Genomic DNA, 27,755 nt, shown 5'->3' on the forward strand with positions numbered 1-27,755 from the left:
GAGTTATAAATAAAAATATATGTTTATTAATAAAAATTAAGGTATAATATAATATTATATATATAATATTAGTATTACAATTTTAAGAGAGATTTTTTTATTATCGTTACTACAATTTATTTTCGTTTTTTAATGTTATAAATATTTCAAGCGACTTTTCCCTTAACATCAAACCTTCAACCTCTTTAGACAGTGTTCGTACAGGAAAAGTGGTGTTTCTTATTATTACATGTTTCTCTGTTAGCGTTGGCAAATCCAGCAGCCCGCTTCCGCCAATTTTATCCTCTTACACCATTCGTGAAACATTTACTAAAATAAATGTAGATAATAAATTTGTTAAATAATGTAGTAATATGCTAAATTATTATTATATTATATTAAAGTTAGTCGAAAGAGAAGCTCATAATACTTCGTATAAGTTTTGCAAAAAAATTTAAATTTCAGTGAAAATTTCGCGATATTTTTCTTTTTTTTTCAAATAGTTGTAGTCGAAAAAAAAACCATTTGTCCAAGTCCTTCAGGATTGTATCTATACGAAAATGTATAAAATTTCCGTTGAATAGTTTCGAGAAAAACGCATTTAAAGACGGCGCACTTAGCCTAGCTGGCCTCCAGCGCACAAGTTCTCAAGGCTGTATCTCCGAAACTATTAGTCGGATCAACTTGAAAACTTAGGACAATATTCTAGAGGTGTTATAGAATTTAAAAATACAATAAAAAATCAATTTTTTTGCAACCCGTAAACCCATGTAACCCTTTAATTGTAATGCGAAGTTCCTTCTATTCTATTTTTACTTATTATCAGTTAGAAAACATCAAATCTCGCTTCCAACTACTTAAAAAATAATCACATTTTATAGATTTTGTAAAAAATTTAATTAATCTTTCATTGTTTTTAATCCTTCTTCAAAGTTCGAGCTGCCGAAACAAAAGTTTACGCGTCTAAGCCCAGCCTTTTCTCGCTGTGAAATAGTTTGAAATGCATTGTACTAATCGCTAGTAAACGCAAAAATGTCTCAGTAAGTGCTGCCCATTTTCATGTAGCGTTTATAAGCTAATGTCATTACTTTTTGACATTTCCGGAAGCAGTCTTGGACAAGCCAGCAATTTATGACTACCGAAACTCCAATACATTGAAAGAATTAGCAAGGAAACTAACAGATAAATGGCTTACAAGGTTATAAATACGTCTTATAAATTAACTTATTGTTGCCCACAAGCAATATTTGTTATCATGATAATTAACCGTAGGCAATATTTTGGCTAATTGAGAAAATATATTGCTTATTTCAAAACAACTATCAAAATTTTATTTTCAAAACCCTCTGTTTTAGGTGTTAAAGACATGGTAATATACAAATAAAATATTAAATGAGGGGCTAAAAATCTGTCAAACTCGCAGACAAATAGCAAATTGCAAAATACACTCAATGCGCAGTCTCAATTTGCAATAATAATTACCGACAATAAAAAATTGCTTTTCGACATATCAAGTTAGAACTTCAACATACATATATGTATATATAAAGTTACTCACGACATGTGTTCATATTTTGGTTATACTCTTGGAAGATTTTACCTCAAAGGTTTGGCATTTCATCGAAATTGAATTACAAATTTTCAGGACCCTAGATACCGAATTTGTGAACTTTGATGTGCCTGACTTTATACCGAAAATATCGATTACTTTGTGGAATATTTTGATAAATAATAGATAAAAATGGACAAAATCGTTTCAGTATTCCCACAACTACGAAATACCTAATATAGCGATTTCCAAGCTTCCGCCTGATTTGATTCAATGTGTGATAATTCTTAAGACATTTAAGAGAGCATATAATTTTCGGCATATGATGACCACTATAGCAAATGGTTAGATTAGGTTGTGAGATCGCTTCTAATAGGAATATCACTTGGACAGCTTAGAATGCCGGTGCATTATGCTACTTAAAATTGATATATAACAGCTCACAAGACGCTTGCAAATCGACAAACCAGTAACAAACCAACAAATCTGTTGAGACGGCTAATGTCAGTTTCGGCTGCGTCGCCTGGTTCACCGCAGGCAAGACTGCTCTTCTATACCCTGACTTTTATACCATTTTATGCTTTAACAAAGGCACCTGTGAAGGGTATTAAAGCTGCGCTGCAGCAACAGTTAACCTTTTTCCTTGTTTTCTTACACATCAATATCTCAATTCAATAAGTTTTTCTCAAGAAAAATGTATTCACAAAAAATTATGTTCACAGACAATTTTTGCGAATAATTGGCCATAATTATTTAATTATAATTTTTATCCAAATTTTGTGTATTTTAAGAATTATTTTTATATTTTTGAGTAAAATTCACACAAACACCTCATAGTCCATGCATTTTCAGCTATTTTTATTTAATACTTTATTGTTTGTAAACAATATTTTAGAGATGCGTTTGACAGTTCAGTTCATTGTACACTGCACACACACGTGCTCACACACATTTATGTTGCTCATATATTAAAGAAATATTTTTGGTAGCATTCCAACAGAACTCTCCGCTAAGCTCACGCGGCCATATGCTGTTTTTTAGCGAACTCACATGCGCTCGTTTGCACAAAGCTTTTTGGATGCCACCCAACACCATACAAAGCTAAGAGAGCGCGAAGTCACTAAATTTGAGGCGACTGCAAACCTCAATGACCACGTACTCAACAGTCTAGCTGGAGCGTTTGTAGTGCGTGGTGGGTACTGAATCGATTTTATTACGCTTTCTATATACAATTTATATAAAAAGAGAGTTGTTTGTGTAAATCACAGCAAAATCAAAGATAAATAACTTCAATTAATTCAGTGAACACCGATAGAATGCTATCGCGATTGCTCGCATAAAAATAGCAAATGCAATGATAAATAAGTGAAAAGCAAACATGAAAAACGAGTGAGCAGTAATGTGAACTAATTAGCATGTAGAAGGAAAATAAAAAAGCATTAAAAAGAACGAAATGAATATTTTGCACGCAGAAAATCAGAAATATATATACAATATTTTTTGTCTGAGAAAGTGTTGTATTTCACATTGTTCTTATATTATATTTGGCTATGCTTGTGTTTGGTTAATAGAAGAAAGCAAAAATTAAAAGAAAAAACTGTCGATGCAAGCTGCATTTGACCCACTTCTGTGCAGCACCCATTTGCCACTTTGCCAGCATATCACGGCTGCAACGCGCAGGTTGAGTGTCCGTCTGTGTCGGCAAACAGCGCTACAAACATAACGTCAAACGCGCATTGCCATTGAATTGGCTTGACTGACTGCGGGGTTTTCGTTTTCGCAGCGTTGGAATGTCACGATTGCCGGCTTTTGGCATTTCTAAGTGTTCTCGTTAAGAATTCTTGTTGATTCTTCGCTAATTATTGTTGTCTTAATTGCTTGTAGGCACTCGACAATGTATAAATAACAAAATAATAATTTCTATTGAAAATGGCTAAAGAAGTAAACAATTTAGAGAGTGAAAACTAATACTCGTACATATAGTATGTACATATATATTATACATAAATAAGTATGTATATATGTGTATACGTCCACGTTTGTAGTTTCTTCTCTTCTACCTGTTTCTTTAATTTTTAAAATTTTCCACCTTTTTCGTGAAACATTCGCGGTTTTTCGGCACATGTTGCGCAACTTATTACCTTTCTGCTATGTTCGTTATGAGATTGGCATACAACGAGTGTTTAAAAGTGCTGATAAACGTGTGGCCTCAAAACAGTTGACAATTTGTGAATTTAAAGACGTGAAAGCTTGGCCATAAAAGTATTTAGTTAATGGAAAATGTATAAAGGCGTGTTAGAATGATTTTCAATTGATTACATTTGTGCATATCTAGTGATATACGTTATTTACAGGTTATGTACAGGGTGCTCTATTTTATCGGAATTGAAAATTTTGCAAAAAAATTTATTTATTTTTACTTGAATTACATTTTTAATAAGTAAAATATCAACCAAGTGGTCCCTTTATTAACCAAAAAGAAATTGGCTATCTTGGCTGCGTTTTCTGCCTGTTTTATGCATCTCAGGTGATATAAAGACGATTTCTGGGTTTTCTCAATGAACGGAGAATTACTGGCATACATTTTTTAGTCACCTTAGTCAATTTCTGTTCTCCAAATTTGATTGAAATATTGTACTTATTAACCCTGCTGTTAGGTTAAAAAAAACTTACGAATCTTAGGTTAGAGGACCATTTGGTCCATACTGCAGTTTTCTTACAAAATAACAATTTAATCTTAGTCTTTACATTTAGTTTGGTTCAATACTTGCTAAATATTATTATTTTATTATTTACTCAACTCTGGTAAAATAAAAACTAGGCGAGGGGTTCCCCCGTTTCGCATGTTACAAAGAAAAAAAAAAAAATTGGACCAAATGGTCCTTAACCTAACAGCAGGGTTAATACAACTTCCCATACACTTGTTATAAGTTTCGGCTGGGTTGACCTTCTGCGCCATCAGCGATTGATTTTTAGTGTCTTCAATGAACTCGTAACTTGTTACCCGTAGATAAAAAAAAAAACATTGGTTTTCTGCACTTTGACGGTCCTAAATGACCAATTTGTATTCCTTATTCATTATATGACCCTCTGACGACTTTTTTGAGAATCATACTACAATAATCAAAGAAAACGATGAGCATCACCTGATTTTTGACCGAAATTGATGTTTTTCCAATTTCGACTCATTTTTTAGAACGCCATTTGTTAGATTGTTCGACAATTTTGACGTCATATTCATAAACTCATATCTCGTCACCAGTAATGATACGTTTCAGAAATGTAGGTTCCTCACCGACGTCTTCAAGTATTCTTTCTTTCTTCAAAAGATTCAGGTATCTTGGTATGACTCTAGCCTTGACACGCTTCATACCCAAAACATTTATTAAATATGCTGATAGATATGTTGAGCTACTCTGCTATCCCTCCAATGCCAACACCATGATTTTCAGGTATTGTTTGTTTAACTTTTACGATTATATCATCAGTAAAAGAGATGAATGGACGATTCGCAGTAAGCCATAGGAAAGACAAAATTTCAAGCAAAGTAATTTGTATAGTATATACCGACGGAAATGGAATCGCACCCTATATGAAATACCATACCATAATATGTATATTATACATACATACATAAATCAATAAATCTTCAAAAATATGTATGTGTCTATTTTACGTTTTTTTCCCCCAATATTTGATAATGCCTAATAAATACTCAGTATCTTACGGCTTAATTTTTTTAGCTTAGATGAGTACATTGTAAGCCACACTGATAGCGGCAACTGCGACTTTTAATTTATTGTTCAGTGAATATTTTATAATTACTCCAGTGAATTTCTTCCACATTTTATATTTATATATGTATGTGTATGTCTATATGCAACCAAAGTTATAATTAATTTAATTTAAATATGAAGCGTTTGGTTCGCTTTGGACACACACACTTCTAAAAATGTTTACCAAAAAATTAGCACCAAATAAAATTGATTAGATATGAGTTTTATAAATAATTTGTGTGCTTTTATCTCGTTATTTTATGTGATTTAATCACTAAAATTTAATCACATACATACATATGGTCAAACTTAGAAATACATTGTGTAGTCAAGCGTAATGTTTTGTCTTGCAATGTGAACCGCGTGGGGTGGTATCTCTATTTGGTTGGGGATTTTTTTATTTCTAATGCAAATAAACATTTTTATTACACTTATGCAATAACATGGCCAGAAACGAGAGCAAATACAATTTAAGCACGTGTAAATATAAATATTGATAGCGAATCTAGCTTGCTTTAAAGTACGGGGGCTAATAAAGTAGCGAGAAAGTAAAGAACAAAAAAAGAAAAAAAAACAAAAGAGTAATTCAGAGCAAAATACAATTTTACTGCTTATTTTAGTATTTCTATTGCATAATTTTATTTTATTTTAAATATAATTTCAACATAAAGTTGAATTTTTTAGTTATGTGCCGTAAAGATCACTGTGTCATAACTTAATAAACATAAAATAAACTTATTAGGTGGCAAAACCTTATATTAAACAAGTAAGGAGGGCTAATTTCAGGTGCAACCGAACATTTTATACTCTTGCAACTTGCAAGAATCAAAACCAGGGAAATGCTTTAAAGTGTAAAACCAATCATATGGAGTAAAGTCAGCCGGATGTTCGAAAATCTTGTTATTAATTATATAAGGGCTAGGCCAAGTTTTCGTTCAAATTTGTCCATTTTTGGCACAAATATACACTGTTACTCATATGATTAAAACGAGCTCTCTTATTTTCAGTGGGTTAACTCTCATATTGGCCGATATTTGCGGTACAAAGTCACCTGGGAGTTCGAAAATCTTTATATTAGGTATATGGAGACTAAGGGAAGTATTCAACCCATTTTTGATATACAGACGTACCATTATAAGGAAAGAATGATACCTCATTTTCATTTATATATATCACACATTGACCGAAATTTTCGAACAAAGGTCAACTATTGGTACCGGGGTCTGAATATTCGATACCTAGGAGCTGAAACAGTTTTGGTTCTATTTAAACAATTTTTGGTCATATTTGGTTGCATAGTTTAAAGCCACTATTCCTGCAAAGTTTTATCACGATATATTCATTGGTGCTTGATTTGTATACTGGAAAGTAAAATAATAAAAATGGAAAGTAAAATAATCAAGTGGAATTTAAAATTATGTTATATGGAAAGTCCGCGAGGCTTTGGCATTGGAACACAGGAATGTCAGTAGAATGGTATGTGTCGAATTTGCAAATTCACCAGGTCCCGAGATCGGAAGTAGAGCATGATTATAGACCGAATTTGAAAAAAAAGGTCACAAGTACAATACTATGTACCATATTTGATGGAAATTATTAAATTTTTCCGGAGGTCTAGGACTTTAACTAAAGATAAGCAGTGCCACCACCATTATTCAATTTCGATACCGATTCCTATGAAACTTTTTCGAACCATGACGGATGTTAAATTTAATGTCTCTGACGCAGAGACTTTTAGATTTTTTTAAACCATCGCAAGCACTTTCGAGAAGCTTACATTTTTATAATGTAGACATTACTGCTTTACTTCCTAAATAATTTATTTATATATCACTTTTAAATTCACTTTGACTTTGTTCATAGGTTTGAAAAGTTCAAAGTACAATTTACTTGCAAGTTTTACGTCAGACTGCGCAATAAGTAAATATAATATTTGATTTAATTACACAAATCATATATATAGGATTCGAACTCGTTTGAGCGTATTTAAAAATCTAATAATGATAACGCTGTATGAACACTCTTAATCATGCATCATTAAATTTGCAGAAGCTTAACCTAAACCTCTACCTACATTGCGTGAGAGAGTCTTATCAAGTTGCCTTCAAATAATCATTACAACTTTGTACTTATTTTGTGAGGCATTTGTTAGTAGACAAACTAATATAAGCTGCAATGCGTGGGTCGCCTTTTATATTTCGGAATTCGAGTAAAAAAACAAAATTTAATCTTCGAAAATTGCTTTATTGTTTTTCAAAATGTGCTATATTAAGATCTATATACTTTTGAATGCGTTTGAGCCAATTGTTGAAGCACTTTTACCACTCTGATTGAGGTATCTCCAAAACATGCCTTTTGAACGCATCAACCGCCGCTTCAGGTGCCGAAAAACGTTGAGCTCTTAGCTTATTTTTAACGAACGGGAATAAATAGAAGTCATTCGGTGCCAAGTCAGGGCTATACGGAGAACTTATCTAATCGAAACCGTAGATGTTTTGTCGTTTTTGTTATTATTGTAACGGTTATCTAAGCCCCGTTTGTCGACATAGTTAAGGAAGGACCTCTTGATACTCCGCTTTAAATAGGTTACTGCAGGAATGGTGTCTAGGAAAATACCTCAGCAGACGCTGCTTTCGGATTTGCTTCCAGGCCAAGAAGAGTTGTGAAGAGTAAACCGTCTTCGCCGGTTGGTTTTCCTGATTTCTTGAAAGACAATTGGCAAACAAATAGTTGTGTACCACACAGAATTTACTGTTCTGCGTTGTTCTAGTGACATTACTGATCTACGACCTTATATTCACCACACCTTCGTTAAGCTCTGATCCTTGATGGAGCTTCATCAGCAAAAAGCGGCTTTAAGTTCATCTGTGCACTCTTGATCAGTTAATCCACGTCGAAAGTTTTAAAAAATAAACGCGCGAAAATATTCCTGATTTAATTCTATTTTTTGCTCGAGAAGAATATTTTGAGTTACTGTACACAATACGCTCGTATGTCAAAAAGGTAGTAGGTAAGTGAGTATGCCTACTCTCAAAAAGTCAAACTTTACGATAAAATTGTGAGTTTCCAGATTGCAATACTAGTGTCGACATCCCCCGAAATAAATAAGGCAACCTAGGTATAAACTTTTCCTCTACGCAAAGTTACTGGGAAGGCATACTTTCATCATTATATTACGGAAAAGTGTTAAAAGAATGTAGATTTTCCCGAATTTATATATAGTTTAATACCCATTAGAGCAAACAATTTGTGCAGAGTATTCATCATGATTTATTCCCTCAATTACTTAATACGGTTCCGCGATATATCAACTGTTTTTTAATATGTAGTCTAAATATTCATACATTATATGAGTATAGATGTCCGTCTGTATAATTGTGGGTTATCAACCAATACTACTACATACATACATACATATGTACATGTACATACATCGCCACTAATTTTTAAGCCAAACAAAAAATTGAAGAGCACTCAAAAGTCAAGTGTAAAATCTGTTAGCAGTAGACAAGTATTGATTGATATTGAGTGGTGCGCTTTTGTGGGTGTGTATTGCTATAAGTATTCAAAGGCAGACCCTATAAGAAAAGTATTTGACAAAACACTCCAAAAAATATAAAAATATAGAAAAGTATCCCGTTTTTAGTAATTGCATAAAATGAAGAGATTCAAATATAATCGATGATTTTAAATTACCTGCCGAGGGCTGAATTATGCTAAAGACATTTTTTATAATTTTAAATTTTATTTTCACGATTTTGGGTCGCACCCACAACGGCTGTATTCAATCTCTCTGTTCTTTATGTGGAAGTATAAGGAGCCTAATGTCCAAATTTTATTTAAAAAAACTGTGAGAAAGTACATTTTATATACTAGATAGGTTTCTTCATTGTGCAAATATGAAACAGCTGTTGTTTCATCAGCTGTTTTCTTTCTGACAAATTTTCGATGGCAAGAACTATTTAAAATAGCTAAAATCAGCCTCAGTCAGTAGGCACATTTAAGGTTATACTCAGACCTATTTGAATATATACAATGCGTGCTACTTCTATAAGGTCGAGGGATCACAAATTTTGTGAAAAAAAAATAATATAAATTTTCATTTCTTAAGTAAATATAAACAAAAATTTTCTTTGTTTTAAATGCATACAGAATACAAAAGTTATATAGTGATTAATAGAATTTTTTTGTATAGATATGTATGTATATATATAAGTACCTTTGTTTTCAAACATTTTTTATTGCCATGCACCGTTTGCCAAAATTTTCGAAATTTATAAAAAATTTATGAATGTTTCTTAAGACCAAAATATATGCAAATTTCTTTTTGTTTACATTGCAGTTGTTGATCAGCAATGAAAGAAATGTAAATATGTATATTTATATACATATGCCAAAGATACATATATGACTTTTTTGACTTTAATTTGTAGAGGTACATATGTATGTATGTACATACTTGACTGTCTGCCAAATGAGCCGGCAATGAGAGCACAACCAAAATGTACTCTCTGAACAGTAGCCCGTTCAAAAAACTGCAGAGCAAACATTAGCAGCTTCCGTCAGCTGTTGCGGGTGCGTGACTCAGCTAAAAGCTCAACGAAAACCAATTGTCACTACTGTGCTGTATACGATGTCGATTTTTTGACATTTCCGCCAAACGCCATATTCGCATTGCGCTTCCATTGTTGTTTGGGCGTTTGCAGAAAACACACAAAAGTTAAATGTCAAGTCACAAGCAAAATTATGTATACAAAAACAAAGCAGAAAACAGCTTTGTTTTGCTCAAACTTATATTTACACGCTCACTACCACTTATGTATCACCATGTTTCTCTCTCTATATCTCTCTTACTAATTCTTCTTCTTACTTTCTCGTATATTCTCTGTTTATTTTTTAGCAACTCATACTAACAACAACTTCCAGCGTCACATAAAAGTTAACAGCACCAATACCAGCCATCAACCACCAACCAATACACACACATACACTGACAACGGGCGAAGCGAACTTTCGATACCAAAACAAAAACAAACAGGAAGAGGAACAACAAAAGCAAAAGCCAAAAACATGAATCGCATCAGTACTGCCGTCTATCGCCATTGGAAGTAAGCCACCCTAGTTGAAATTGTAGTTCGCAGTTCACTTTGACGTTTCTGTTTGTCAACGCGTTTCGTATCAGTCGTTTTACTCATATATACATACATAAAACTTACTTTGTAAAATCGCATTAATATTACTTACGCTTTATCTCACTACTTTAATTCGCTGTTATTTGTCGTTTACTGTACACACTTTCTTTATCGCTCACCGCTCGAAAACGCTCGTACATAACAGCTAACGCGCCGCATGATTTGCCTACTTTTGACTATTTGTGCACACTTAATACACAGTCGCTCGAGACGCGTTGGAAGAGTTGTGTCGTCGTCGCCGTTGCCCTCGTAGTTCTCGTTGTAATCCTTCATTTTGCGCTAAACATTTGACAAACGTAGTGGAAGTGTACGAATCGCATCGCGCATGCAACAGACGCTTGCTTATTTGCTTCTAGAAAATTAAAAATTAGTGAATTGCTAGTTTTGTAAGGACTTACAAACTTTACTTCATTTCTTTCAACTAATTTAGTGCTTCGCTAGCGAACATCGCGCAGGCGAATACCAGCCGTAGTTGTAGACTCTCGGCAGCAGCTTTCATAAACGCCAAACGCGAAATGTCCTCGTCATCGTCGCATAATGCCGCCGCGTCGGACAAATGTCTGTCGCTAGACAACATAAATCCGCAATTCATCGAATTGGAGTACGCTGTGCGTGGTCCACTAGTCATACGTGCTGGACAAATCGAGAAGGAGTTGCAGCAGGTGAGTTGCAGCTTTTAGTTGTATAAGAAAACCAATTAAGCGTATAAAAAACGTTAAAAATTACTGAAACACCACTTTTAGTATTAAAAACACTTATTTAACCTTACAATTTTATTTATTTTATTCCTGGCTGATTTTCTCTTTGACATTTGATCAGCTGTCAATTAATCCTTTTATTTATACACGAAAGTGAATATTCGAATTGGTATAACTGTCTTGCCAAAACATTAGGAAGGTGTGCTTAAAGCCCATTTTTTGTTTAACGGCTATAAAAATGTTTTTATTTTTATTTAATGATTTTTTTTATTTTAACGGAATATTGAAATATATAACTATGTAGGTAACAGAAAAATAGCATAATTTTTCGATTTTTCCAAAAAAAAAATCCAATTAGCCAAAACATTAGACCGGAATGTTCAAAAATTTTTGTTTTTATTTTAATTATTTTTTTTTTAATTTGATAGAATCTTTATATATAAAAATATTAGAGAAATTCAAGTAATGATAATACGTTTGAATACAAACAGGGAGCAAAATGAAAACATGTGACTTAATTTAATAAAAAAATAAAACAATTCTAAGCTATACACTAATTAGTTATTCAATGAGCGTTTCATTTGCACAAAACGCAATTCATTAAGTCAGCCGGCAAAAAAAGCTTAGCAAATTGAAATTATTGATGTATGAAATGGGAAGCTTAGCTTTTGGGTTAGGCCCATAAAAAATAATAAAGTGATTAGTATAAAATTATAGAGACGTGTGATAATATGTACATATACATATGAAAGAATGAAAGGTGTGTGATAGAAGGTGCTACAATAACCTAAAAATCCGCTAAAATACTTTTTTGCGCTAAAATTGTGTGAAAAACGTTAGAGAGATTTTAGAAAACGATTAATGATACTAAAAATCTGCTTTCGCGCGCTTTAAAAATTAAAAGCCTGTCACAAGTGAAAATTAGAATATTTCTTGAAATAAAATATCCGAAAGTATTGGTTAGTTTATTTTAATACTATTATATTATTTAATATTATTTTCTAATAAATTTTATTTTTCAGTTACTTAAAATCCACCCTAATATCGGTTTGTTTTGTGCATAATTATTTTTTTTTTCCTTTCTTATGCGTAAATACCCTAATATAAAAAGCAAACTGGTTTTTAAAACACGCGCTCCCCTTTTTCGCTCAATACTTTTGACAATTGTGTTCTATTATTCATTAATTCACATTCGTATGTGCATATTATATCAAGCCGGTGTTAATGTAGAGGCATAAGTATATGCAGTTACACTAGTGCGCAAAAGAAATGCAATTCAAGAAGCGTTTGTGTACCAAAAAGTTTGCGTCTAGTTTACAAAAGTTCACTAAACGATGGTTCTAATTCTGTCCTCTTGTTTCTATGCTAATTTTGTGTATAAATTTATGGAAATTGTTGACAAACTGGAACATGTTTCGAACATATTTAAATAAAAATATGTGTTTAAGTGCAATGCAAACAAAAATAAGTGACTGATATAGAATTAAAAAAAAAAAATTATCATATAGTACACTTTTAATACAAATTTCTATTTCTTTGTGTGCTCATATCGCTGTGATATACCATACATACATATACACATACATATAGATTATTATATACATATATACAAAGTCACCTATCATTCGAGAAAACAAAATATCCATTCCAACCTGAAAGCAAACAAACATGTCTAAATATTTGCTTAGAATATTCACACATCTACATACTTACATACATACATATATACTTATGTTTGCATTGCGAGAGCAAAGATACATGTATTCGCAAACAAATGTGAAAATAGCACAGCAGAACAAAAATTAAATGAACAATTTATCACATAAAACGAAAAGCGGATGCATTTGCCGCACGCCGTAAGGGGATCACCGTCATTTATCTGCCCACCAACAAGTTTACCGGTATGCTTACATACCTACCCAACTGCGGCATTGCATTTTATTAGAGCCCACTTGGTTCTAATCAAAGGCCAGTTAGCGTTGCTAGACTTACATACATATGTATGTACATACATACATACGTTATATAGCACGTCAGGTGCTGGGTCCATGTGTGTTTACATTTGAGCGCTGCGGTTATAAAATTATGGTGTATAAATACGTATGTACATATGTATACGCTGCTCTGAAAAATTATAAGCGAACTCGCGAAATATCTTTATATCGCTATATTTATAGCAATATTTGCGGATTGTATTGTTATCGTATTATTGCCTTGATGTTAACTGTTTATTAGCTTATTCAGAAGCTTTTCACAGACAATTACTAATTTTTTGGATACTGATAGATGAAAGTAAATATTTGGTTAACGATCGACAATTGATCCACATTAATGCTGAAATTCCGGCTGGCTGGATTTTCATTCGCCGTTGCATTCGAACTTCGAGTGTCGAATTCATTGGCGAATCGGCAGCCGAACGCGATTATTTATCGATGATGTTACTTCCTATCAATTTTTTGCATATTTCTAGTTGCTTCGAAGTATGCCACCTCGGGTCTAAAAATTTGTCAAATCAAACCATAACTATTAAGAGGTTACATGGGTTTTCTCGGGTAAAATACAGCCTTTTTTCAACAATTTTTTTTCATATAAAAAATTAAATGTTTTATTCGAATTTTTTATTGTTACAAATATACACTATTAACAGAGAAATTCTGAAATTTTTGGAAAAAAAATATTTTAAACTCGCCCACTGCGACGCCAGATCCGGCGACACCTCAGAAAGAAGATGACCCCTTACAGGAACTAATTCCGAATATGTGGACCCCACTGCGTATGGCTGACTTTTTGGCAAAAATAGCGGTCTGGCTATCTGATATGTTATTGAAATTCGGAGAAAATGTTTCTTTGATAATAATTTACACAAATTAAAAATGGGTTGAATCGGGTCAATCGGGTAATATAAAGATTTTCGAACTTCCAGTTGAATGGATGAAATCGCGTGAAAACTTGCCCTAGACCTCATGTAACTAACAAGACTTATGTAGCTGAAGGTATTTATAGAGTTTGGTTCTTGTTCGTCAAGAGAGGACTTTACTTCTCAATTGCCTACTGAGTCCGTAGTAACATTTGTTGGTTATTCTGCGTTGGATTTCGGGACTGGCATTGTTATTGCTGTTAATACTGATACTCCACCAAGAAGCAATATTTTCCGAATTAATTTTATAAAATAAAAAAAAATTAAAGTTTGATATAAAGAAGCAAAACATCACAAAATTATACTCAGAGTGAAGAATTTAGCAAAACAATAAACAATTTTACAGTTACGCTATTCATTTTACTTATGAGAATTTGTTTTCACTCAGTTAATTTATTTTAGGTTAGGAAAAGAAAAATATAATAAGTGTCTCTCTTGATATTTGTTTTTATAATTGAAATTTAAGTGCCACTTACATACATATACATAGTTATTTGTACATGCATATATACATATGTACATTTTTGCATGAAAAATTAATTATTTTTATTATTAATACACCCACAAGCTCGTGACTGTTATAGGAAAACAAAAAATTACAACGCAAATGCCGTCTTCAGCGGAAGCATGACCGTCTACTTATGGAGACTATTACAAATATTTATTGTTGTACATGTGTACATACATATATGTAGTGTATAGGCAATACATACTTACTGTCTTAATGGTCATATGCGCAGGCAAGGACAAGTGGCACGCTCGCATTGAGTCCTTTCCTTGCCTTAGACTGAATGGAAAATTGATTTTCACTTAAAGACACGGTAGCTAAGGTCCTTTGTGGAAATTGTTCGTAGAAAAAGTATGGTAAGAAGGTCTTAAAATCGGCACGAACAGTGTGTAGTCTGCATAGAGGATAAGGAAAGTAATAGAACTGAGTAGATTTAGAAAAAAATATTGAACCAATATCTAAAATCCTTTTTGGTCGCTTATACTGATCATAATAATGTCCTCATGTATGTAGGGCCACAAAAGTTCACAATACCTTAACACATTGCACTCGGGTTGAAAAATGGTATCCACAAGTAATTACAGAAATGTGCAGGCATCTACTATACTTTAATGCATTCATTCACCGACACACCTACACACACGCAAACATAAGTAGTTTTATGCATATACTCGTATATTAAATAGCAGACATTTACTGCCAGCTGAGATGGCTGTAAAATGCTTTCAAATGGCATTACCGCATGTAATCACATTGACGAATACGTAATTTTTTCATTATTTCGCCTTATTACTTTGCTTTTCTTTGCCAAAACTCATTTGCATTTGACTATTTGCTCATTTTGCGCTTATTGCCGGTCATTAATCTTGAATTTGCATAAAATGTGAGGCAGCGAGTGAGTCAAATTAAGCTGAGATTGTTTACGGTTACTCAGTAAATTTAGCATATTACTTTCGCTTTGGCTGTTTGTTTTGTAAAGTGAGAGTAAATGGTAAATAAAATCGATTCAATGTTTTAACTAAGGGGTTGATACATTTTGCTTGAAGCTAGGGCAAGAATTACCATACTTTTTATAGCAAAAAAAAAAATTTTATATAAACAAATATCATATGTATGTGTAACATCTTTGTATACATGTCAGGGAATCCGAGAAATGTACTACAAAGCTAATCCCCATCATGCGATGCCAAATTGAGCTTTTTAAATTGTCGTGACATTGAAATAAAGACCAATAAATACAAATTACCCATATAAGTAAGCGTTTACACATATGTATTTACATATGTACGTATAAAAGAATAAGAGAAAGGAAAATTGCTTCGAATTGATGTAAAATATGTCTAACGTCATGCTTGAATTAGTGCACTCACGGGATTTTTGCTAGGTCAATAAGATAATTATATTATATGTACATATGTATATATAAATGATCAGTGTGGCGAGCCGATTTATCTACTATGTCCATCTGTACCTCTTTTTGACTGTTTTTGAAATATCGAGTATAAATTTTGCAGACGTCCTTTTCTGCCCAAATAGCTGCCTATATGTCGAAACCGCCGATATCGGACCACTAAAGCATATATGTAGCTACAGTGCAAACTGGCCTATCAAACTCAAATTATTAAAAGAAAAATATTTTTCTTTGACATCTTCACGAAATTTACCTACGGTTTCGAGGTTCCCTACTTTTTTTCTAGAAAAAACACAGAAATTTCAAATTTAATAGGGAATGTTTATTATCATTCGAAAGAACATTCTTTGTCATTTATTTTTCGAAGATTATCTCTCTCAAATGTTGGTCGTGGCGACGTCTCAGATCGTCCATCCAATGAGTGAAATTTTCGATGACTTGAACGAGCATTTCGACTGGTAACTGGCGAATGACATTCGTGATGTTTTGCTCCAAGGCCTGAATCGAAGTGGAATTGTCCGCATAGACTTTAGACTTCACATATCCCTGAGGAAAAGTCTTACGGTATAACATCACAAGACCTTTGTGGCTAATCGGCCTTTCCAAAACGTGAAATTATCTGCTCACCGAAGTGATCTCTCAATAAGTCCATTGGTTGATGCGATGTGTGGGAAGAGGCAACGTATTGTTGAAGCCAAATGTCGCCAAGATCACGAGCTTTAATTTCAGACATCAAATAGTCGGTTATCATGGCGCGATAAAAGTCACCATCGACAGTTACGGCCTCACCGGTATCATTTTCGAAGAATTATGGACTGATAATTCCACCGGCTCACACACCACACCAAATCGTTATTTTTCTTGGATTAAATGGCAGCTCTTGAGCTTCTCCAAGTTGCTCTTTGTCCCAAATATGACCTTTTCGATTGTTTACATACTCGTTGAGCCAGAAATGGGACTCATAGCTGAACAAAATTTGTCTCGAAAACGTCGGATCTTCTTGGAACTTTTGAAGAGGCCATTGACTGAAGCGATGACGCTTGGAACGGTCGAACTATTGAAAATTTTAAGTCCCAAAACACTACTCCGTATACAAACTAAGCACAGAAGCATTTTAATTGAACTCACACCTGCTAGAAAGAACATTTTTTAGCACAAAACCAAAAAAACAAAAATCGAAAACAAAAGCATATGTATCTCCAAAACAACAAAATTGTTCAAAATCCACCACTGAATGACTTCAATAGCGAACTATAAAATAATCAATGATTTCTTGACCCCCAACATTGTGGGCGCTCATTAATGTCCGCACTTAATCCACCAGTGTACATATGTATGTAAGTAAGCATGTTTATGTTGCTTATGTTCGAGTTTTCATCGAATGCCTCACCATCATGCAACAATTTGGCCAATCATTAATTTATTGTGCCACAACACTTAAACACCACGTCTTCAACGTAAATATGTATGCACATACACTCACATATTTATATGTATAGCTACAAATACATACATACATATGTTTGTTGGCAACATGCGCAGAAGCAAGCAGCAAAACAACAAACAGGCGAAAAAACAAACAAAAGCAACAACTTTATGCGTCATGTCGTCTTAAGCAGACGTTGCATGTGGGGTTATTTACCTCGTCCCTTTATCGCACTTCAACCGATGACGCCAATTTTATACACTCTCTTCAAGAGAGCACATTTACATATATAAATATGGTCTTTTCTTTGCTAATGCAAGCTATGGGTGTGCTTCAACAGCATTGGCACATATACATACATGAGTGTGTGGTATATGTTGCTCGCAATGGTGATATTTTGACACCACACTTGCCGGCAAACGCGACTTTTCATTGATGACAAATCATTCGGTGCGAAATACTTGCACTTGGGTGCAAGTGCCGTTGCTCGTTTCAAGGTGGCCAAGTGGAAAATTTTCTATGGCGCTTTAATTGACGTATTTGGTTAAGTACGTGAAGTGGGTTTGTTTGCATCAGAAAGCATTTCATATGCAATTAGCTTAAGCTATTCCAGTGCCTTTGCAACTGCGCTGCACTTTTCTTGCCACATTATGTTTTTAGTTGCTCTCTATTTATTATCCTTGTTGCCTTAGCTCTCTTATTGTACTGTACAAATATGTGTGTATATATGTTAGTATATATTTACTTGTATATACATATGTACATAGGTATTTAATGATTTAGTCTATTACGACTTTCGATACACATGATTTTATCTTAACCATATAATACATAAGTACATAAGAGACTGAAGGACTAATTCCTTTTTATACTTCCACATAGTTCTTCTAAATCCATTTTCTCCACCCTATGTTTGTTTTGCCATTGCATAGTGTAATATTAAACCGTAAAAAATATGTTGTTCTATTTTTTGTTATCAATTATTAAATTCGGTGCCCACCCAGTGAGATCGCCTTAAAAAGGTAAAGTTTGGAATTTTTTTTAAAGAAATCTATATACATATCATATATATAATTAATGAATTCACACAAAAAAACTCTAAAAGTTAATTTTTAGTGGCTTATTCAATATTTCCCAATATTACTAAAAAATCGTCCACCGGGATTCCGACCATCACTGTGGTTGAAAATAAAAAAATAAGAAATATTATTAGTCTGTTGTGTATTGCCTCTACAATGACCCATCAAATTAAAAAAAAAAAGTTTTTAACAAAGTGGCAAACCTTAAAAAATGTCGAATTTTACTTAAAAAATGGATGATTCTCATTCCATCTATATTACTTTTGAAATTCATAGAACTGAAAAGTCATTAACAAAATAAACATTTTTAAAAGCAGTAAAAATGCTATCGAACGATTTTCCTCCGAATAATCACTCCACCCAATTTAAACGATACTCTGTTTGAACTTATTTAACTGGAACACTTGACAAAGCAAAAAATATATTTTTTCACATTTTTTTTTTGTGAAAACCCTATTTCTTCTTCCTTACGCTTACGCAGTTGGGCGCCAATTGGGTATTCCAAGTGTAACCAGGTACTTCTTCACCTGATCTTTCCAACGGAGTGAAGGTCTTCCTCTTCCTCTGCATCCCCGGCTGGGTACTGCGTGAAATACTCTCAGAGATGGAGTGTTTTCATCCATTCGCATGACATGACCTAGCCAGTGTAGCCCCTGTCTCTTAATTCGCTGAATTAAGTCAATGTCGAATATGTGATGGTTATTTTTGCGAAACGATAATTAATTGGTGAAATTTTAGTTTGAATGAAAAAACGAAAATTACTATGTTAAATGAATAGGAAACTAAAAAACAAAAGCGACCCCTTGGAGTTAAGCTACAGCGCCTGGCTTGAGCGAGGATTTTTTTTATTCAATCCCTAACATTTGAGGGGGTAAGAGTTGAAAAAAAATTTAAAAAAATTTGTTTAAGCACCCTAATGTTCCTAGTTTGAGTTACTATACGTAATAACACCTTTCAGTGGCTTTCAGAGAATCACCAATGCTTGTATATACAAACATATATATATATATACATATATATAAATATTGAATTTCTAAAAGGATAATAATCACTTAGTGCATCAAGAGCTAATTCAATTGAATTGTTGGAAAAATTCCATTGCAAAATTACACCATTTTACTTCAGGGGAGTGTATCTTTAATAAATATATAACAATTCCATCAATTTTATTGCTTTGAAAGATAGAAAATGTAATTTCCTTAAAAGGCTTCTAAAAGCTTTTTGATATGTTGATGGTGCTATGTAAGTTGTATTGTATTTATGAATCTTTAATTTCTAGAATGGCAGCTGTCAAAAGACGGGCAGTTAAGTTCGTATATACATATGTATGTACATATGTATAGTTATATTCAAATGTCAACTCATCGGAAAGTAGTTTAAAATAACCATTATAGCTAATTATTAATATATTTTATATAAGTGACAGCGAATCTACTTTCTTTATATGCTCCATACTTATGTATGTATATATGGCATGTCCCTTTGTACCACTGTATAAGCTTATTGAACTGGCACGCCCATCACTTAAATTCCAATAAAGCTTCCAAAAGTGTGGTTGTTATATGAAAGTATAAAAAGACTTTATTGCCGGCAGTCCATAAACTACACACATAACTGCAATATAGAATACATACATATATGTGTACATGTTTATATCATTCGTAAACAAGTTGATGTTGTTGTTGGCGGTGTCTTAGATATTGGCGTGATCGTTTGCTGTCATATAATTACGTAATTAAAATGTCACAAAGTCAATGCATGATGGGATCGATTTAGGATATGGGTGTATACACTAAACATTGTATGCGCATATATATTATAAGTATGTACTTACATAAACGAATATGTATACAAGTAATTACGCTGATAAAAAAATATCAAAACATCATAAAGTCATAAGCATATTAAATACTAATTAAGCGTATAAAAGCATATAAGCCAGGGTACAGAGGTAACTATGGACAAATGTGCATATGTATTAAATGAAATGAAATCAAAATGAATAAAGTACTTAGTTGTTTTTGTCATAACAAAATTTTACAAAAATTGTCCTGATTATTTGTTAATGATATTGGAGAAATTTCTTGTGGTATGAAAAGGCTATTAAGGTTTTATTAGCACACATATGTATGTATATACGTACATAGATACTATTATATTATATAAAGAATACTCCCGACATTAACTTAGAAATTGGAGATTTTTTCCAAAACAACAAAACTAATTATCCCCATATAACTAGTAAGTTAAAGAGTATTTATACATACATACACACCTATATGTAAGCACTCTCTTACTATTCTATAACACATTGTTTGACTGTCATAAAACAGCACGCCACGGCAACAGGCTTATTTTATCAAAAATAGTGTCAAATGCTGATAAAGAAATTCGATTGGCAAACACTTATTGAGTATTTATAGAACTACTTGGACACAACCGGCCAGGCATTTCATTAAAAATGGCAGCATAATTAGTAAAAATGTGATGAAAATAATTTTCTTATCAACCGATGTTAAAGCAATATAGCAATTAAATTATATATGTATACGTATACTATCTGAAGTATATATATGAAGCTCTTTACGTTTCAATGCAAAAACTCGGCTGGAGATGAAAGGAAGCTGGATTTCATCAGTCTGAATCACTGTTACCAAGAGATCGAAATTTTAATTATTTTACTATCATCTAGTACACAAAGTAGCTTATTAATAAACCAAAAAATCCGAATATTATCAAGTAATTAACAACAAAATTTTCTGCTCAAAGTACGATTGTTTAATTTTGGAATCATTATTATATTTTCATGAATTTGTTTTTATATGAAACACTTCTGCTGATTATTTATCATATATAATATATAGACTAGTTAAAAGAAATAAATAATATTTTCATTAAATTTAAGGTTTTATTTAGGATAGTTACAATGATCCCATTAAAGTCTATGGAAGTAATAATATCTCTCTAATAGAAACCATCGTCCCTCTCGGTAACTGCGACAATAGATTTTAATTTTTCACCAGCAAGCACTTTCGCTATAGATAGGAACAGGTGGTGCTTGGTCCAGACTCTAACGAGAATGCTTAAGAGCCCATAAACTATGCCTCCAGGCGCTTATAACGCATGGCTATCGATGTGTATGGCATGTCGTTATCCAAATGGCTTAAAACTCCTTTTCTATTAGTCAAAGTTAGACACTTGTGGGCGATTGATTTTTTCCAAAGGTCGAAATTATGAGTTCAAATGAAACAAGAAAAAACGTTAACTTCGGTTGCACCGAAGCTAAATACCCTTCACAGGTGTATTTCTGTTAGTAATTATGTGTTCAGTTTGTATGGCAGCTATATGCTATAGCAATCCGATATGAACAATTTCTTCGGATATTACATTGTTGGCTTAAAAAATAATCTGTACCAAATTTCGTGAATATATCTTGTCAAATGTGAAAGTTTTCCATACAAGAACTTGATTCCGATCGTTCAGTTTGTATGGCAGCTATATGTTATAGTGGTCCGATATCGGCAGTTCCGACAAATGAGTAGCTTCTTGAAGAGAAAATGACGTTTGCAAAATTTCAAAACGATATCTTAAAAACTGAGGGACTAGTTTGTATATATACAGACAGACAGACGGACAGACGGACAGACAGACGGACATGGCTAAATCGACTCAGGTCGACATACTGATCATTTATATATATGCTTTATAGGGTCTCCGACCCTTCCTTCTGGGTGTTACAAACATCGTGACAAACTTAATATACCCTGTTCAGGGTATAAAAAGCTCAAAGCAGAAAATTTCCTGCCAATCAAACATATAGTAAAACTTTACTAACCGTCAATCCTTTGCACCGGCTCATGCGGCTATGCCTATTTTTCCTTGACCTTGTCTTAATTGATCCACAACAACAGTAAACATAATCTTCAGAATGGATCGCCAATGGAAATTCGGTCCATTAGGTTAATCGGTTATATCAGGCTTTTTGCTGTTTCCAAAATTATTTAATTTGTTCCAAACAGTTGGCAAAACCAAATTTGTGTAATTTGATGTTACAGTATCAGGAACATATACTCTATTATCTATTTCAGCGGGCTGGCCGGGTATTCGACTTTGTTGAAGAAAAACTCTCTGAGAAATTCGTTTAGTACAAAATCTTATCTTTCCAAAGTCAAATGGCGCAACTCGAATTCAAATTTATCGCAAAATACACATTACTGAAGTCATTTGTTGTAAAAATGATATACTATATGCTCTAAAACTTGTGTATGGTATAATGAACAGGTCATTTGAATGTGAGTTTTGTAATATTCTGAAACTTAACACTTTTCACACACTGGACTCATAATAAATTGAATAAATATAAAGATGTAACAAAAAATAATATATTCATTTATGTATATAGTATATTTACCATTTTACAATTCATTGATTTGTGGTTTTAATTGATATGTCTGATATTAATTTCATTCGCATAGTGCTGTGAAATTTTTAGTCTTTCTGTCAGTCACACTTTAAATCACTTAGAGAGATTGTAATGTGAACATCATATCAAATACTGAAAATATAACGAAAATCGAACTAGTTCATAACTAGATAAAAATATATTGAATGAGGTCAGGTGTTAATTATTACTGGCTATGAGTCTTGGATCTATGATTACGACCCGCAAACTGACGATCAATCGGCCGAATGTCGAGATATAGGTGAGCTGAAGCCGAAGATTTCTTTCAAGTTGGTGATGTGACAAAGGCATTGCATACACTTTAATAAGTCTAATAAGAAAACAAACAAAAATTAAATGTCGAAACAAAGTACCTATTCACCATTTGAGATATTCGCATGATACTATGTTTGCTGATTGCACTTTGGCATTAAATATTTATTTTCCACTTTCTTTTATGTTGTTTAATCAGCCACCTCTTATCGCGTTCTGATAGTGAGTAAAAATATCAGCTCTGTTGGTTTTTTGGACACACTTATACACAAATCTTCACGCCATGTTATAATTTAACGGTATTTTGAAGAAAAATATGAGTGCACTTGAGAGAAGCATTCTTATCAATTTAATACTGAACTTGAATATAACTCCTTGTGGAAAGGGGAATATGTATGTACCGTATATGAGATATAGGGTGGGCCATATTTTATGTCGATTTCTAAATATATAGTTTGACATATTTTGGAAACCATAATTCAGTTTAATCATAATCATAAGTCATAGTCATACTTGGAAAACATGAAATCTATTCTATATCTATGAAATCGCATTTTACGAGTATGACCAACAAGTGACAGCGACGGCTCAATACGTTTACTCGCGATTGTGTGAAAATGATTCTGACGGTTAATGTTTAGATAACACCGCACGCAATACAACAAAAATTCTTTTAAACCCCAATGTCCGAAGGAACTGACAGGTCTCCAGATTTTCCTACCACTGACGTCTGTTTGTGGGTATCAGGTTCACCATCACCTGGTGTTACTTTCACTGCCATTCAACAGGCTGGAGAAATGTTCCCTCCATAATTACGGTATGCTCTGGGCATCGGTCACTAGATCACCCTTGGGGGTTCTACTTGAGTATGCTCCGGTCTTGAAACCTTCTATTAGCCGCCGCATTTTTTTGTAGAATTTTTGAATAGGAGTCCAGCCTGCCAAACTCTTCTTACTCACGCATTTCGGCCTCTTTTTTTCTGTCTGCAAATGCGTCTCGCTTCCCCCTTCAACTCTCGATATCTATTCCATCCCGTACTTGTTGTGGTCGATTGTAACGTTGCGATATAACAGTCTGTTTTCTCTTCACTACGACACGGCACTCCTCATCGCACCAGCTGTTCATTTGCCTTTTCTGAAAACCAATGGCTTTGTTTGCAGCTGTACGTATGGAGCTTGAACTGCCGTTCGACAGTTTCTTTATACTGAGTTGCTGCCGAGTGCTCTCAGAGAGCAGGAGAGCAAGTCGAGTAAAAACTCGTTCTACTGTCTGTTGTGATTCTCGACGTCGAACCTTCCTTGTGTTTGTTGACGTGCGTTTTTTGCTGCACAGAGGCGGGTGCGAATCTTGACTTGAATAAGATAGTGGTCCGAGTCAATGATAGGACCTCGAAGCGTATGCTCGTCTAAAACAGTGGATACATGTCTTTCGTCTATCACAACATCTTGATCTGGTTGGTGGCCTTTCGATCCGAAGACAGGTTGATGACTTTTTTTATGCTGGAATCTTGTACTACTGATAGCCATATTTCAGCCTTTGGTGAAGTCGATCAGCCTCAACTCATTTGAGGATGTTTGGGGATTGTAGCTAGACGTTCATACTCGGCGACGGAGTCTCTCTCACCACGAATCCCACACCGAATTTGGCCATTATAGTAAATGCCACAAGAACCTACTTGCCTCAGTCATTGTCCCGTCCATCGTACTTTTTAGACAGCGGTGATGTCAGCTTTTTACGTGGCGGGTCCCAAAGCCAGTCCACAACCCTGGGGAGGGATGGTTCGCCTTTTCATTTTAGCTCGCCTTCAAACGGATGGTTTTTGGCTATCCAGAGCATACTTGGTCTAAGACCGGAAGTTGTGAGCTGCTGGAGCCATATGTAAAATCGTTTCTGACCATTGTGAAGTGAATGGCACTCAGAGAACTTTCCTCACTTGCATGAGCTTCTACACATAGCTTCATCCTCCAGTAATCACTTATCCAAATTTAAAAAAAATTGTTTTGAAAAAAAAAAACGTCGATTGCTTTCAATTTCCCCACTAGGTACGACCCTTAAAAATTAACTTGAAACAAAAGACTTTTGCAACAAACTCAACCTGACTTACTTCCTTAGATCAAGTTCAACGAAATAGCAAAATTTTTGGAAGTTACGATGATGTTTAAAAGAACTTCATTACAATCACAACAAATATATATACATAAGTATTATTCCGAAAAGGTTTTATGAACTATTTTCCATTTCGATCCATTTTTCTGTTAAGTGTCTTTTTTTGTGATGAAAAAATATAAATTTTTAATTTCTTTAAGATAATATTTTGATTAATATTAAATATTTTTTTTTGTATTGCCTTTTTTTGCAGGGTGTGAAGAAACCTTTCGACCAAGTGATACGCGCCAACATTGGAGATTGTCATGCTATGGGACAAAAGCCTATTACGTTCCTGAGACAGGTAACATTTCAAAGCAGAAACTAATAGCACCCATTCTACAACATTTTGTTCTACTCTCCTCGCACAGCTGCTCGCGCTTACATTCGATACAAGTCTCTTCGACTCGCCCGCCTACCCTGAGGATGTGAAGAAACGCGCACGCATCATCTTAGATGGCTGCCAAGGTCAATCCGTCGGCTCATACACCGACTCCGCTGGCATCGAAGTGATACGCCGCCAAGTGGCTGACTTCATCGAGAAGCGTGATGGCATTCCAACCAACTGGGAGAATATATATCTGACTGGTGGTGCCTCACCCGGCATCAAAAGCATACTCTCACTTGTGCGGTGAGCATCTCCACTTTCCTCTGCAACATAAAAAACTTATTGTATAAATTTTTTTTTATTTTTGCAGCGCTAAGGTTGACGGCAAACGTCCCGGCGTGATGGTGCCAATACCACAATATCCACTCTATTCGGCCACGATCTCCGAATACGCCATGACCCGCATCGGTTACTACCTGAATGAAGAGCAAAACTGGAGTTTGGAGGTGCCCGAACTGGAACGCGCCTACAATGAAGCACGCAAGACAAGCGAACCACGTGCGCTGGTCGTCATCAACCCAGGCAATCCCACCGGTCAGGTGTTAACACGTGAAAATATCGTTGACGTCATCAAATTCGCGCATAAACACAAGCTGCTGTTGCTAGCCGATGAAGTGTATCAGGCGAATATCTACGACCCGAACTCGAAATTCTACTCCTTCAAGAGTGTCGCCTACGAGATGGGTTCGCCCTATAGAGAAATGGAATTGTGCAGCTTCTTGTCCACATCGAAGGGTTATCTGGGTGAATGTGGCATACGTGGTGGTTACATGGAGGTGCTAAATATGTGTCCACAAGTACAAGCTATGCTAACGAAATCGATAACGGCGTCGCTGTGCAGTACCACCGCCGGTCAGGTGGCGGTGAGCGCTTTGGTGAGTGAAAGGCTAAAATTTTGTGACATTACTGTTATTTATTATATACCTTAATTTTTGTAGGTTTATCCACCAGAGAAGGGCGAACCCTCATATGAGCAATATGTTGCCGAAAGGGATGCTGTTTTGGATGCGCTCAAAGAGCGCGCCGAGTTGGTGTACAAAACATTCAACAGCTTCGAAGGCTTCAAGGTGAATGTGGTGCAGGGCGCTATGTACGCTTTCCCGCAAATCGTCATACCACCAAAGGCCATTGCGGCAGCTAAGGCGAAGAACATGCCACCCGATACCTTCTATGCATTTGAATTGCTGGAATCAACTGGTTAGTGTACTCATTGTGTATAAGTTTGATACACTTTTTATAAAATCCTTTTTTTTTATGAAATCTTGCAGGCATTTGCATTGTTTCCGGTAGCGGTTTCGGCCAAAAGGAGGGCACATATCACTTCCGCACCACAATTCTGCCACAAACCGACAAGCTGAAAATCATGTTGGACAAATTCCAGACCTTCCACGCCGACTTCATGAAGAAATACAAGTAAACTGTATTTTTGCGCACGAAATAGGGCAGCCAAGTGATATACAAGAAATGCGGCATGCGGCATGGCAATGTTGTGGCGTTGCAACATAATTACTATTTGATGGCGTTGTGTGTTTTGGACGATTTGCGATTGTTTTATTGTGTTATTTTCAACATTTTTATAAAATAAAGTAATTAGTAAGCGCTTAGACTAAATTAAAGGCAGGAGAGTTATTGCTTAAAATATATAATTGAAGAAATTAAAAGATGTGTACTTGTAAAAAATATACATACATACATACATAGGTTCGTAAAAATGTATTAGTTAAAAGATTGTTAGTTTTTACATTGTTGTAGCTAAAGTTATAAAAGTAAAATATTGGAAAACTGAAAATATATACACATATTTGTATTGTGAATTTGCCAAATTTTGATTGAGAAGAAATATTAAATTGCATGAAAAGTGTTTGTGGTTTTATTTTACATTGGCTTTGCTTATTGGTGTAATTGTCTGATATTAAGAAGAATAATGTAGCCGTTTACACAACGTTTTGTATACAAGTTTTGAAAGTATTGAA

General features: G+C 34.3%; 1 protein-coding gene across 3 annotated transcripts; it reads left to right on the forward strand.

Moving 5' to 3' along the window:
- The first annotated feature begins 2,563 nt into the window (after nucleotides 1-2,563).
- Nucleotides 2,564-27,643, forward strand: LOC105224377 (alanine aminotransferase 1). 3 transcript variants are annotated; one of them, XM_049454769.1, is made up of 8 exons: nucleotides 2,564-2,720; nucleotides 10,205-10,412; nucleotides 10,927-11,158; nucleotides 25,609-25,698; nucleotides 25,766-26,025; nucleotides 26,093-26,657; nucleotides 26,721-26,979; nucleotides 27,051-27,643. In XM_049454769.1, the coding sequence occupies exons 1-8, from the start codon at nucleotides 2,579-2,581 to the stop codon at nucleotides 27,197-27,199; spliced, it is 1,905 nt and encodes a 634-aa protein (XP_049310726.1). In that variant the 5' UTR covers nucleotides 2,564-2,578; the 3' UTR covers nucleotides 27,200-27,643. The 3 variants fall into 3 exon arrangements, with proteins under 3 accessions (XP_049310726.1, XP_049310728.1, XP_049310727.1); XM_049454771.1 differs by lacking the exon at nucleotides 2,564-2,720 and adding an exon at nucleotides 2,782-2,917; XM_049454770.1 differs by lacking the exon at nucleotides 2,564-2,720 and adding an exon at nucleotides 6,268-6,382.
- The last annotated feature ends 112 nt before the right edge of the window (nucleotides 27,644-27,755 follow it).

Source organism: Bactrocera dorsalis, chromosome 4, assembly GCF_023373825.1.
Source record: "Bactrocera dorsalis isolate Fly_Bdor chromosome 4, ASM2337382v1, whole genome shotgun sequence".
NCBI lineage: Eukaryota > Metazoa > Arthropoda > Insecta > Diptera > Tephritidae > Bactrocera > Bactrocera dorsalis.